This window comes from Cynara cardunculus, assembly GCF_001531365.2.
Source record: "Cynara cardunculus var. scolymus isolate 2C chromosome LG 12, CcrdV1, whole genome shotgun sequence".
NCBI lineage: Eukaryota > Viridiplantae > Streptophyta > Magnoliopsida > Asterales > Asteraceae > Cynara > Cynara cardunculus.
The window spans coordinates 36,785,525-36,798,012 of NC_037539.1; the positions used below are offsets into that span (position 1 = coordinate 36,785,525).

Genomic DNA, 12,488 nt, shown 5'->3' on the forward strand with positions numbered 1-12,488 from the left:
TCATCGGGTTGACTTGGGTTCAAATAATAGTAACCCAATACCTATGGTTTGAACATTTTATAACTCGATAAGACGTCAAGTTGCTGCGGGTTGAGTTATTTCGCGTTGGATTGGGTTGGGTTGATCGGGTTGGTCGGATTTTTGAGCACCCCTACTCACAACTACCATAATTTCTTAATAAGAAATCATACGTGGCAATTAGAAATCCATCAGAAATCCATAGGAAGTCCTTGTAGTGGATGGTTGCAATAAAATACGTCTTACTTTCTATTTAGTGAAACGATGATTTCTTTAATCATTGTAACAAACGTTCAATTCTTCTTATTTTTTATACATTTTGATCTGGTAAAATGTAATACCCTCGATTATAATTCGCAAAGCATGCCTAAATCATTTATATATATATGCATATATATATATATATATATATATGTATGTATATATATGTATGTATGTATATATCTTACACAACCTCGAAGAGAACAAAAGATTACAACATAATACATACAAAAATACAAGATCAAGTTATAAATTATGTCTCCAAGGTGTCACATCAAAAGAAACATGCTAGGCTCTCAATCTTATCCCCAACGTAACTGCTATTAACCAGTCATGCATAGAAAAAGAAACACACGGTTGAACGAAATGTTCACTAAATGGACTAAAGATAATCCAAGTAAACACTAAAATGAACTTAAATAAAACAAAGACCGGAAAGAATCGTATAATCAAAATCAAGGCTCAATTACTATGAAATTCAAATGCCGCATAACAAGTGAGATCTAATATATGAATGAAAACAAACCAAGAATCATACAAACCAAACAACATTACAAAGACGCGTTATCTGATGGATAACCAAATCTGCTCAGACGGATGGGGGTAAAGGTGAAGGCACATGACTATCTAGTCCCCTCTGTGAGATGTTCATGACCTAAATATGGGTAAACTAACTATGGGATCGATCTGTTGATCCCAGATCTCTCAATAACACGAATATTCAAGTTATGAATAACCTAAATATATCGTGTGGATGGAAAATAGTGAAGAACACATAAGAATATTCAAGAATAAGTTTGGGTATCAAATGATTCACTATTATTCAAATGATTGATTGGAAAGCGTAAACGATTACAAGAATGATAAAGCCTATTTATACTAATAATCTAATTAGGGAGATTGCTATCTATGGAAGATACATCACAAATCTCTTATGAAAGGAAAACAATCTAGAATGATGGAAAGTAAATAAAGATGAGTAAGAAATGGAGATTCCAGCTATCGATTTGCCATCTCTAGCTGTCTTCTTGATGACGTGTTCAACCATGAGTCTTGTGGTCTTCTTGATCGAGTACCTCTGGTTGAACTGTTGTGGAAAACTCTAAGTGTTGGTAACCAGAGGGATTATGGAGATGCGCAGTTCATCGCACCTCTGGTTGTATTTGGTACTTAGACTTTTTGCTTGAGAGTCTTCCATCGGCCTTCTGCTCTTTCACACTTGTTATGTTTTTCATTACTTTTACAAGTATGAGTGATGGGGTCTAACACAATCCATACGCCCTATAGATCACCAGTATCAAGCTAGATCCACTTAAGGAACCTAATTGGAATGAGGATGTTATGATGCCCCATTGTACGGATTTGTATAATGCTTTGCCTCGTGGATAACCTATTGAAAAGGTTATCTAATCTTTGGTTCGTGGTACACCACAATACACCTAAGAGGTAGGTATCAATATGAAATTGCTAGTGATCAATCCCAATTGTTATGAAGCTCTCTTGGATTTCATTGTGGTTTGCTTGATATCCTTTCTTGATTTAAAATTTCATGAACGGTTATATATTTCGGATTTTATCCATTATCATGTCTTCCAGTTTGGTGTTTATTTGTAATACTAGATTTCACACAGTTATGGATTTGATGAACTGATACCATAAAAGGTAACATCCCTATCATAATTTAGAGAGCATGTCCAAATCCTTTATATATATACATTACACAACCTCAGAGAGTCAACAAAAGTTTACAACATACTATATACAAAAATAAAAGATCAAGTTATAAACTATGTCTCCAAGATGTCACTTTGAAAGAATCATGCTCAGCTCTCAATCCCATCCCCAACATACTGCTCAGCTGAGTGACATGCTCAGTGAACAAATTAAAGATAATCTATAATAAACAGTAAAATGAACTTAAATAAAACCAAGAGCAGAAAGAATTATATAATCAAAATCAAGTTCAATTAGTATGATATTCAAATGTCACATAACAAATGGGATCTACACCCGAAGAAAAAACCAAGAATCACGCGAACCAAACGCATCGTAAAGATGTGTTGTTCAATGATTGACCAAATCCACTTAGACAGATAAGGGTAGAGGTGCGAACACACGACTATCTAGTCCCCTCTATGAAATGTTCACGACCTGAAATATGGAAAAGTAACTTTAGGATCGATCCGTGCGCCCTCTGAATGACTGGTACCAGGCCAAGTCCACTTAAGGAACCTAATCGGAGTGAGGACACCATGATAGTATAGCCACCATGGAAGCAATTCCGATTATGGTTCCCCATTGGTCGGGTGTTCTGAAACATATAAACAAAGGGGAAACCATGAAGTGTGGCAACAATGTTCATCAAATAGTCAAGTTCATCGAATCCATAATCGTGTAAAATCAAGTATTTCAAATAAACACCAATTAGGAAAACATGATAATAGATAATATACGAATAAGTAACCAATCATAAAATCTTAAATCAAGAAAGGATGCCAAGCAAACCACGATGAAATCCTAGAGAACTTCATAACAATTGGGATTGATCATGCACAATTTCATATTGACACATAACTCATAGGTGTATTTTGGTGTATCATGAACCACGCATTAGATAACCATTTCAATAGGTTATCTACGAGTCATAGAATTATAAAAATCTGTACCTGGAAGATGAGATAACTGTATTGTTGGGTTTTAATGTAATTTTGTAACCGTTTTACATAGCCGAAAATTAATATTTTGGTTACAAATAGTAAATCAGAAAACGTTTCTAATTAAAACCCAATCAGATCCAATGATGCATTTAACAAAATTCATACGCCATACGGTGTTTAGAATTATATCTTTCAGAATTTGGAGGGGAAACGACACGACACTTAGAAACCAAAACAGGTTTCGCTATTCGTGATTCATACACGAACGCACGATCTCTCAGAGGGTGCTAGCCTAAGAACCCTAGATCTATATGTGTATTATAGAAAAGAAAAAGTTTCTTTTTTGTATAATTTTTAAAAGATAAATTTAATTGATTAAGTCAGTCAGAATTGATTTATTCTATCACCTATTTATATGGACTGCCTTTCAGTTGGTCTGTAACTCAAGTAAGGTTTAGTGCTTATCTGTAATAATTATATAATTATCTTAAACGTTAATATAATTATACATATCTACAAATAATACCTTGTAATTATCATAATGACAATTATAACACATATTTTCATAATTATCTTCCAAGAATAATTATTTCCATAATCACCTTGATTTATTTGAGTTTCTACAAATTGAAGCAAACATATTCTTTGTGTGTGACACTGTAGCTTTACATACTTCTCAACTGTATCCCTGTGTGACATGTGTCGTTGACATATAATAACTTACGTTCTCTCACTTGTACACGATACATAGTAACACAGATGGTGGCAAACGTGTAGCTATGTAAATGTGCCTTTGCTTTGAGCAATCTGATTGATCCAATCAATCATATGGTGGTATCCTTCCTTATCTTTTTTCTTCACGATATTTTGTTTGAACTTAAGGCATATATTTATCTCACTCTTTATAGTTTAAAGATTATGTTTCTCGAGCCCAATATATTAGATTTAGACAAGTGTTATTAGTTCGACTAATTCGCTTGTCTATGACCATGTGGATCAAACTGTCATCGAGGGGCCAAAAAATATCTCTCTCAACTTGAAAGGAGTAAATCCCATATTTCATGTACATGAATTATACACAATTCATGCTATACCCAATATAGCAATTATGATTATCTGATTAAGGGTAACGTTAGACTATATCAAAGTATAATACTCCTTATGCGTTAGGTTCCAATTCATATATCAGGTTTGAGAATAAAAGTGTCCACCATTTCAGGACTCACCTTATGACGTCGTTCTGTGAGGTGATCCTGACTGTGAGTCTTATTCAACACTTGTTGCTCGTACAAGCGCATGTGGCTTTGGTTACATCAAGAGCACTTCCAACTTGGACTATGAACAAACTTCACAAAATTTTTTATTTATTACCAGCTCCTGGTAATAATTGATCAAAGACAGTTTTAAATAATATGATCATCGTATTTATTTAATGATAATTAAACATGCTAATAATGAACATATAAATGTTTAATGTAAATACTCATATCCAATATGATAAAACATATAGAAACAAAACTGTTTTATTATTCAAATAATTTACAGTTTACTAAAATACAGATCATACTAATATATTACAAAACCTCAAGCCTATTGAACTATTATGAGCATAATGTTTGCTTTGACTCATAGGCTTGGTCAGAGAGTCTATTGTATTATCTTTTGATCGAACTTTCTATATCTTCACGTCACCTTGATTGAATAAAAATCCCTTTGTGACCACGAAAGTTGAAAAGCAATGACTCTGGATTACCTGCGAAGTGGGCGATCGCCCTGGAATTAATCGGCTTGCATAATGGGTTGGATATCCAGATTAATCAAAAAGAAAAAAAAAACTAAAGATTGCTTCTACAATTCTAAATATAACACAATGTTGTGCTTGCATAGGTTTTTGTGTTAGTATGATTTATGCAGAAAGTAACGAAGAGCTTCAAAAGAATTCAAGCCTAAATCTAATCAAACCTAATTTTTCTCTGTTACTTGGTTCAAATGAATATGATCTAGAGAAGTTGTGCAGATTCTACCACTTGGATTGTCGCACACTAGTTAAGGCTCATGGTGATGTAGTGGAAATCTTATCTTGCCTCGGTTCAAATCTAGGCTCTACCCATGATATTATGGCCATGTAGGTTCACCTGCAACAACTACATGTCATTTGTGGTTGCCTGAGTGATTAGTCGGTGCACATAAGATGACAGGGATATCACAGTTACCCAAAAAATACTTGGTAGGAAAGATTTCGTGTAAAAATGAGGACCGATTTTGCCAAATACATAACTTTAAAAGCGAGATTGGCATTTCAAAAAAGACTAAGGACCAGTTATGTAATTCAACCAACATCATACGCCATGGTTTTGGTATCCTGTAATGTTGCCACCTCTTTCATCGTCAAAGAGAGAGAGAGAGAGAGAGAGAGATCAGAAAATGGAGGATTTCAATGGCGCATTCGGTATGGGTGGAGGAGGGGATGTTCAGGCTGCAACATCGCATCCCTTTCAAGACAATGGTGATTACATAGGAGGCTACAACATGGGCCAAAACTACGGGTTTGAAGATTCAATTTCCGATGACCTTAACGCCGTACACGACGTTCCTCCTCCCCCAAGCTACCATCAAGATGAAAGGATGTATTCTCAGGAAAACTACGGGGGATTCTCTTCAAACGATAATTCAAAGCCGTACGACTTAGGAACTGATGCTGAAGGCATCTTCATATCTGCTGGAAATGGCGACGGGGGCGGCCCTCTGCTTCCTGACCCTAGCCAGATGCGCGAGGAAGGGGCTGCGTTTCGCGAGTGGCGTCGGTAATTTCTTATCTGATCTCATCATTTCATTGCTTACAGTTCCATCAATCGTGTTGGAAAATATGCATGATTGCACACATGCTTGTCTCCATTGCGATCATATCATTGATCATGTAGATCCCTATCTGCTAATTCTATGTCAATCTATTTTGCTAATTTGTTCAGCGTTCAACAAACCTTTGTTCAACAAGGATATGCTTTCAATAACAAATTGGTGTTCTTCTGATCAGGATGATAAGTGTTTCCAGCCTTTCTGTATAGCAAACAATGACTTAATGGTAGTGTTAATAACTACAGGAGGTCAAGTCTGCTTACATCTCATTATTGGGATTGCTATGATTTTTTTATCCAATATAGTTTTCTATAAACGTTTTATGGGTACATACATATTCATAGTTCGATCTAACCATGTGCGTTGGCGAGTGGCGACCCATGATAAGAACTGTATGACATGGCGTGACAGTGGTTTTATGCAATCACTATGTGTAATGTAATTGCACAAGTATGGATATGTCTGTTTTATGCATGAATCTCATATATATTTCACTGATAGTATTCATTTTGGTCCATGGGATTCTTGTATTTTAGCACCATTTAAGAGCATATTAGGATGCCAACTTTTCGTGTCCCATCCATTCTTTCTTGTATGCACTACCGAAATCTATGAAATATCATAAGAATCTAGTGACAATTGTGGATGTGACAAGTTGTTGAACTATGCAACTCTGTTTGGATTTTTATTTTCTGCAACTATTGTAATTGTATGTGTGATATGATTGATTGCTAATTTATAGTCATTAGCATCTAAAAACACCAATTCTAGATGTCGATGCCTGATGGGTCTGCTTTTGTTCTTTCTAAAATGCCAAAGCTTCAAAGGAATACTGGTTTTATGACTAGAAATAGCAAGTATCCGTTGTTGCTGGTCATCTAGCTCATCGATTGATAAATTGAAGCATATGAGTTTCGTTAAACATATGTGGCCGTAAAATTTATGTGAATCTAGTTCAAACCCTTAGATGATAGGACTAATTACCAATTTCATTTCCTATAGATGTGTGTATATATATATATATGTGTGTGTATGTGTGTGTTAAATGATATAGAATTAGGATCAGCTCGAAGGAAATATAGACTAATATGTACTGTCAAGAGTAGCAAATAAATTCAATCCATTAATGTTGTTAACGGCGTATAATTGGCCAAACAGGCAACAAAGGTTGCCTCGGTACCTATTTAGTGTAACGATGAATATATTTGTGTTGATTAGTGTAATAAACGTTCAATTCTTCCTATATCATACCAGCTTTTACTGGTGATGTGGATGCCAGGTAGTGAGGTTATGTTGTAAATCTTGATTATGTGGAAAAATATGACATCAAAGTTAGCCGATGCCATGCAGGTTGAAAACCCGTCTATGAGGTAAATGGATATGAAATAGGAAGAATTGAACGTTTGTGACATTGATTGAGAAAAAAAAAATTCATCATTACGCTAAATAGGAACTGAAACAAACCGTCACATTTTGGTATTCAATTCTTTGAATTCGTGAGTTGGTTTTTAGCTTCGAGGCTGTTCAGTGTTCACCAAGTTATTTTATTTCGCATTTGAGTTAGCCCTCACCGTGTATCATTGCCATCGACATTGTAGTTTACTTGCATGATCTGTTCCTAGCCATAACTGATGTTGTGTAGCAACTTATGGAATAATCATGACTTCATGTGTGCAGCCAAAATGCCATTTATCTTGAAGAGAAGGAAAAGAAGGAGAAGGAAATGCGAAATCAGATAATTGCTGAAGCGGATGAATTCAAACGTGCTTTCAACGAGAAAAGGCAAAAGAATAGGGAGAACAACAAGGCTCTCAACAGAGAACGCGAAAAGGTGAGTCTTTTCGACTTAAATCTTATATTTCTTTCATAATTCAGTGATTGAACCCCGAACCAACATGCTTATTTTCAAACAAATAGTTGTTCTTGCAAAAATGCGAAACAAATGATGCACTCTGCATGATGAACAAGCAATTTTGGACAAAAACAACCGATGGTTAGTTTGTAATAGACATCCGATTGTGATGGTTCAAAATGCTAACGATTGTGATGGTTCAAAATGCCAAGCCAATCATTATATCGACAATTTTGGTCACAGCTGTACTTGATCAAACAAGAGAAGTTTCACAAGGAAGCCGATAAACAATATTGGAAAGCAATAGCGGATCTCATACCCCGTGAGGTTGCAAACATCAATAAACGAAGAGCACGAAAGGATAAAGAAGACGAAAAGAAACCTGGGATTGTTGTGATTCAGGGTCCAAAGCCTGGGAAACCTACCGATCTTTCAAGAATGCGATATCTCTGCCTGAAGTTGAAGCAAAATCCTCCTTCTCACATGATACCACCACCATCTCAACCTGAAACCGATACAAAAGATGGCAAAGATGAAAAGAATGCCAAGAATGGGAAAGAAGCAAAAGATGATTCTAAGCACAAGGTTGGTTCACAAGCTACTACCGACACTGAAGTTTTGGCTCCAATCGAGAAGCCAACGGAACCTGCAACGACCGAAGCGTCCTCAAATGCCTGAAAAAGACAATTATAAAGTCTCTTTTCCATACATATTTAATTCAAATTTTGGTTCTTTTGGTTGTTCTCTGCATCTTAGAGTTGGTAACCATTTTTTAGTTACTGGAGAATAAGAGCAGGTTCATTTTGGCTCCCTGAATGAAGTGGTGAGGTTGCTTGCTACCGTTGTTGCATCCTTATGAATCTTGAAGTTAATTCATATGCTTTTGGCCCATATCGAAAAATCCCCGTTAAGTGGTTGCACGGGCTTTGTTAGAGCATCTCCAATGAATTTGCTATGATACAAGAGAAAAAAGAGATTTTGGAGATTTTTTATGTGAAATTTGGCTTCGGATATATGTTCAAACTACCAAAAGGTTATAGTGGCGCAACAATACCTGATAATCCCATCTTCTCGGTAAAGAGATCAAGTCTCATTGTATATATATAATTATATACAAAGAAGCTCAATGAAGAAAGGCAAAAGGTTAGAACGTAAGAATACATTATTCATATATGACTTATTGGTAAAAGGAAATGTGGGTTCACATATGCATCTTCAAATGTGAATAATTGGTAAAAGAAATATGTAAGTGGACGTGAGCTCATGTATGCATTTTCAAATGGATTTCTTTTCGGTTTTCCACAGATTCACATATGAATAAGTTATTACTAAATTCTAACCAAATATAGCACAAATAATCATCCGAATATTGAATTCTTACAAGTTACAACACACTAGAAATAAAAGATTAACTACTGAAAATGAATCAATATCAATATCGTAATAATTATTAAATCACCAACTAATTTCTTAATCTATCCTTGCACTTCAACTTCTACACATTTTAATCATTGAATCTTTCGATTCTTCCTGCACTGTTTCTTTTGGACGACTACTAACTTGCATTTAGTTAGAGGTATTAAGCAACATTCAATAAAAATGCTAGAAAAAGAAACTGTTTGGTTTTATATAATATAATGGGTTACAGTAAGTAATATAGTTTTCATACAACGCCAAATGTCACTGATTCTCAAAACAACATTTACTGACATCTTTCTACAAGTTAACGATTACATATTTTCAAAGCATACCAAATCGATTGGTTGGTTTCACATTTGCCTAGACATTGCTAAATAGACTCATTAGCTCACTCGTGATAAATCTCGAGTCTTTTGAGCTCCTACTCATGAGTCACTGGTTCGTGTTAATTTTATAGGTTGTTCTCCAAGACCCCATAAGACTAGCTGAGGTGCAATAAAGCTGGCCAAGACACTCCCGGTTAACAAAAAAGAAAAACAACTCATTCGAGTTCTTAACCTGGCAATTTATCTAACTCTAACCAATCCAAGCGTAACTAAACTAGCTCAACATATCCATCCCACTTGTAGGCAGGGTCTATGGAGGATAAGATGTACGTAGTCTTGTCGTCTATTGCAAATATTGAAGACCAACCACAAGGGTGGTGCCTGATTGGTTTGAGTTTGACTCCAAAGATCAAAAGTACTAGGATGTCTCAGGTTCAAATCCAAGGAGGAATAAACATTCCCTTGTGGCCACGGAGGTTCAAATGCGGTGACTCCGGGCTATATGCAAAGCAGGTGGTCGCCCTGGGATTAGTCGGCTCGCATAGCGGGTTGGATATCCAGGTTAATCAAAAAAAATATTGAAGACCCCGACCTAGGAAAAGATGTGGGAAAATGCTTTGGACTTTTTTTTGAAATGACTGAAACGATTTAAAAAAGGAAAGAAATAAGACCGAGTTAAGTAATCATTATATAAAAAGAAGTGAGCATCGTGCAACATAAAAGAAGGACAAGACGCTATACAACTCCTCGTCTAACGTAGAGCATCAATAACGTTTTTGACAACTCTCCAACCTCTCTCAAAGTCCGATCTCAACCTGTCTAACGCCCTCGCTCCCGCCCTACGTTGCACTATCTATGAGCCTATACATCTTAGCCTGTTATTACTTAAAAGTTAATTACCATACTTAATTAACCTCACAAATCCATTCTACCTAAATTCTCCTTCTATATTGATCAAAATGACAAAAATGTCCTATTAATAACCTTAATGTCATTCTAAGAAATCCAAATTCTTTATTAAGGGGCCGTTTACCAAACACTTACTCGGTAAATGCTTACCACTAAAATGTAACACTATTATTTACTTACCGGATAAGATTTTAGTCCATCAAAACGACATTGTATGTAACAATTAACCCGGTAAGAAAATTCATTGTTTAATTAATACAACAAAAAAAGGTGGATTTTTTTTTGCATACTTTAATTATTGAACTCATGTCAGTTTAAAAAATTTGTTTGATGACAAACATTATAAGAAAACACGTAGTCATTTGGGAAAACAAAGAACTTGTCAATTAGAGGCACTTCAGTGATATCGATCATTGATAGATCATTTGCCACTGAATAGGTGATAGAACAACTCTATTGGCAGATGACCAGATGAAGTCTATCAGATGAAAACAAGAGTTAACGCATTGTTGATCATCTCTCTCAGTGATTTGATGATAATCCCTTTTTTCTTTCATGTTGTATTTGTGTTTCTGTATTTTCAGTCCCGACGATCTTCACTAAGTATGTTCAGTGATCGCTGAAGAACTTGCATTGTAAATCTATCGGAGACAACAATCCTTCAAGAAGACAACACTCACACCAAAGAACCTTCAGCAAACATCAAAGAATGAAACTGAAGATTAGAGACTGGCGAGTACGTGATCTGAAGCGGTATTCAGTGATTACAAGCTTGTTTACATATGTGTGAAGACTGCTCAAGCTTCAGCTAATGATGATGAGACCTTCAGGTCATTCCAGCATTCAGCGATCAAAGGAAGCTTGCTTAGCACGATTGTTGTTGTCTTGTCCTTTTGCACACAAAGGACAAAACCCATACCCTTACAAAAGTTGTACTGTACGGAGCCGACTAGTCGACTCTTTGTCCACCAACTTTAGGTAAGGATGTCTGCTCKTGAATAGTGCTTTTGTACTATTCACTGTAGCAAAGAACAAGCCTTCCTCTTAAGGCTTGACACGCACTCTAAACCTACCATATTGCATTAAATGGACATCTAATGCACTGGGTATAAATAGAAGTGTTTCTTCTCCATGCAGAGAGTGCGCATCTCTCTCTAACCTAATTCTTACTTCAAGCATCTTCTAGCTTAAGTAAAAGATCTTTCTTTTAGCAACTTCTTTTCTTGTAATTGCTAAAGCATTGTGTGTAACCAAAGATTGTTTAGATATGTTTTTATTACCTTATCTTTCCGCAAACAATCTTGTAAAATCTGTATTGATCTTCTATATCAATATATATTTTAAATTTGAAAATACTGTGTTTGTATTCATCCCCCCCTTCTACAAACTGTTTCTCTTCTTGTAGACCCTTACGGGACCAACACTATCAAATGATGCTGCCCATTCAAGATCAATATATAAGTGTTGAACATCTTGTGGGTCCCGGATGAGAATAAACAGAAAGTAATTATAGAAGGGGGGTTGAATACAATTACACAGATTTTTTCAATTTATTTAATTCTTATTGATGTATATCAAGAATTAACACACAAAGATACAATACAGATTGTTGCGGAAAAGGAAATGATAACCTAACCTAAACAATCTTGCACATAGAAGAACTTACAAGAACAACGCAAAGGGTACTTGCAAGAAAATGAAGAACACTAAGGTTTTCTTCACACACAGGAGAATAAGAGAGTAGTAGAAGAGAGCCGATTGTCTTGAGAATGCATTCAAAAATTCTTTCAGGGAAATGTATTTGCATGGGAGATGCAATCTGCCTTTTATACTACCTTCATGCATTAAATGCATGGGCACACTTGTCACCTTAGGATAAGAAGACATGGGTTGACTTGTCCATAGTTGATATATCATTTTCATCGTACACTGCGTGCATACAACACTGTTCATGCAAAGACAAACCTACTGATAATAAATGTCTTTATCAGGTACATGTTTTGCAGAGATATGGTCAGTATGTAAGGGGGATCTTCTTTGGATGGATTAGTAGCTTCAAACAGCTACTAACAAATCTCGGTGCATGAAGATCTTCTTTCAATCTCGGCTAGTAGCTTCAAAACATCTTCAATCTTCAAATCAATTACTTTAGAATCTTGGTGTGTAATTTAGACAGTTGATCCACAATAC

The 12,488-nt window shown here is 35.7% G+C and overlaps 1 protein-coding gene across 1 annotated transcript; it reads left to right on the forward strand.

Moving 5' to 3' along the window:
* Positions 1 to 5,360: 5,360 nt before the first annotated feature.
* Positions 5,361 to 8,322, forward strand: LOC112523879 (clathrin light chain 2-like). The gene is made up of 3 exons (XM_025133550.1): positions 5,361 to 5,740; positions 7,470 to 7,623; positions 7,888 to 8,322. Exons 1-3 carry the CDS (start codon positions 5,361 to 5,363, stop codon positions 8,320 to 8,322), a joined length of 969 nt encoding a protein of 322 aa, XP_024989318.1.
* Positions 8,323 to 12,488: the final 4,166 nt, after the last annotated feature.

Coding starts and splice junctions, on each gene's coding strand:
- LOC112523879 (XM_025133550.1), top strand. CDS start 5,361: ATGGAGGATTTCAATGGCGCATTCGGTATGGGTGGAGGAGGGGATGTT. Junction 5,741..7,469: donor GCGTTTCGCGAGTGGCGTCG/GTAATTTCTTAT, acceptor TCATGTGTGCAG/CCAAAATGCCATTTATCTTG. Junction 7,624..7,887: donor TCAACAGAGAACGCGAAAAG/GTGAGTCTTTTC, acceptor TTTTGGTCACAG/CTGTACTTGATCAAACAAGA.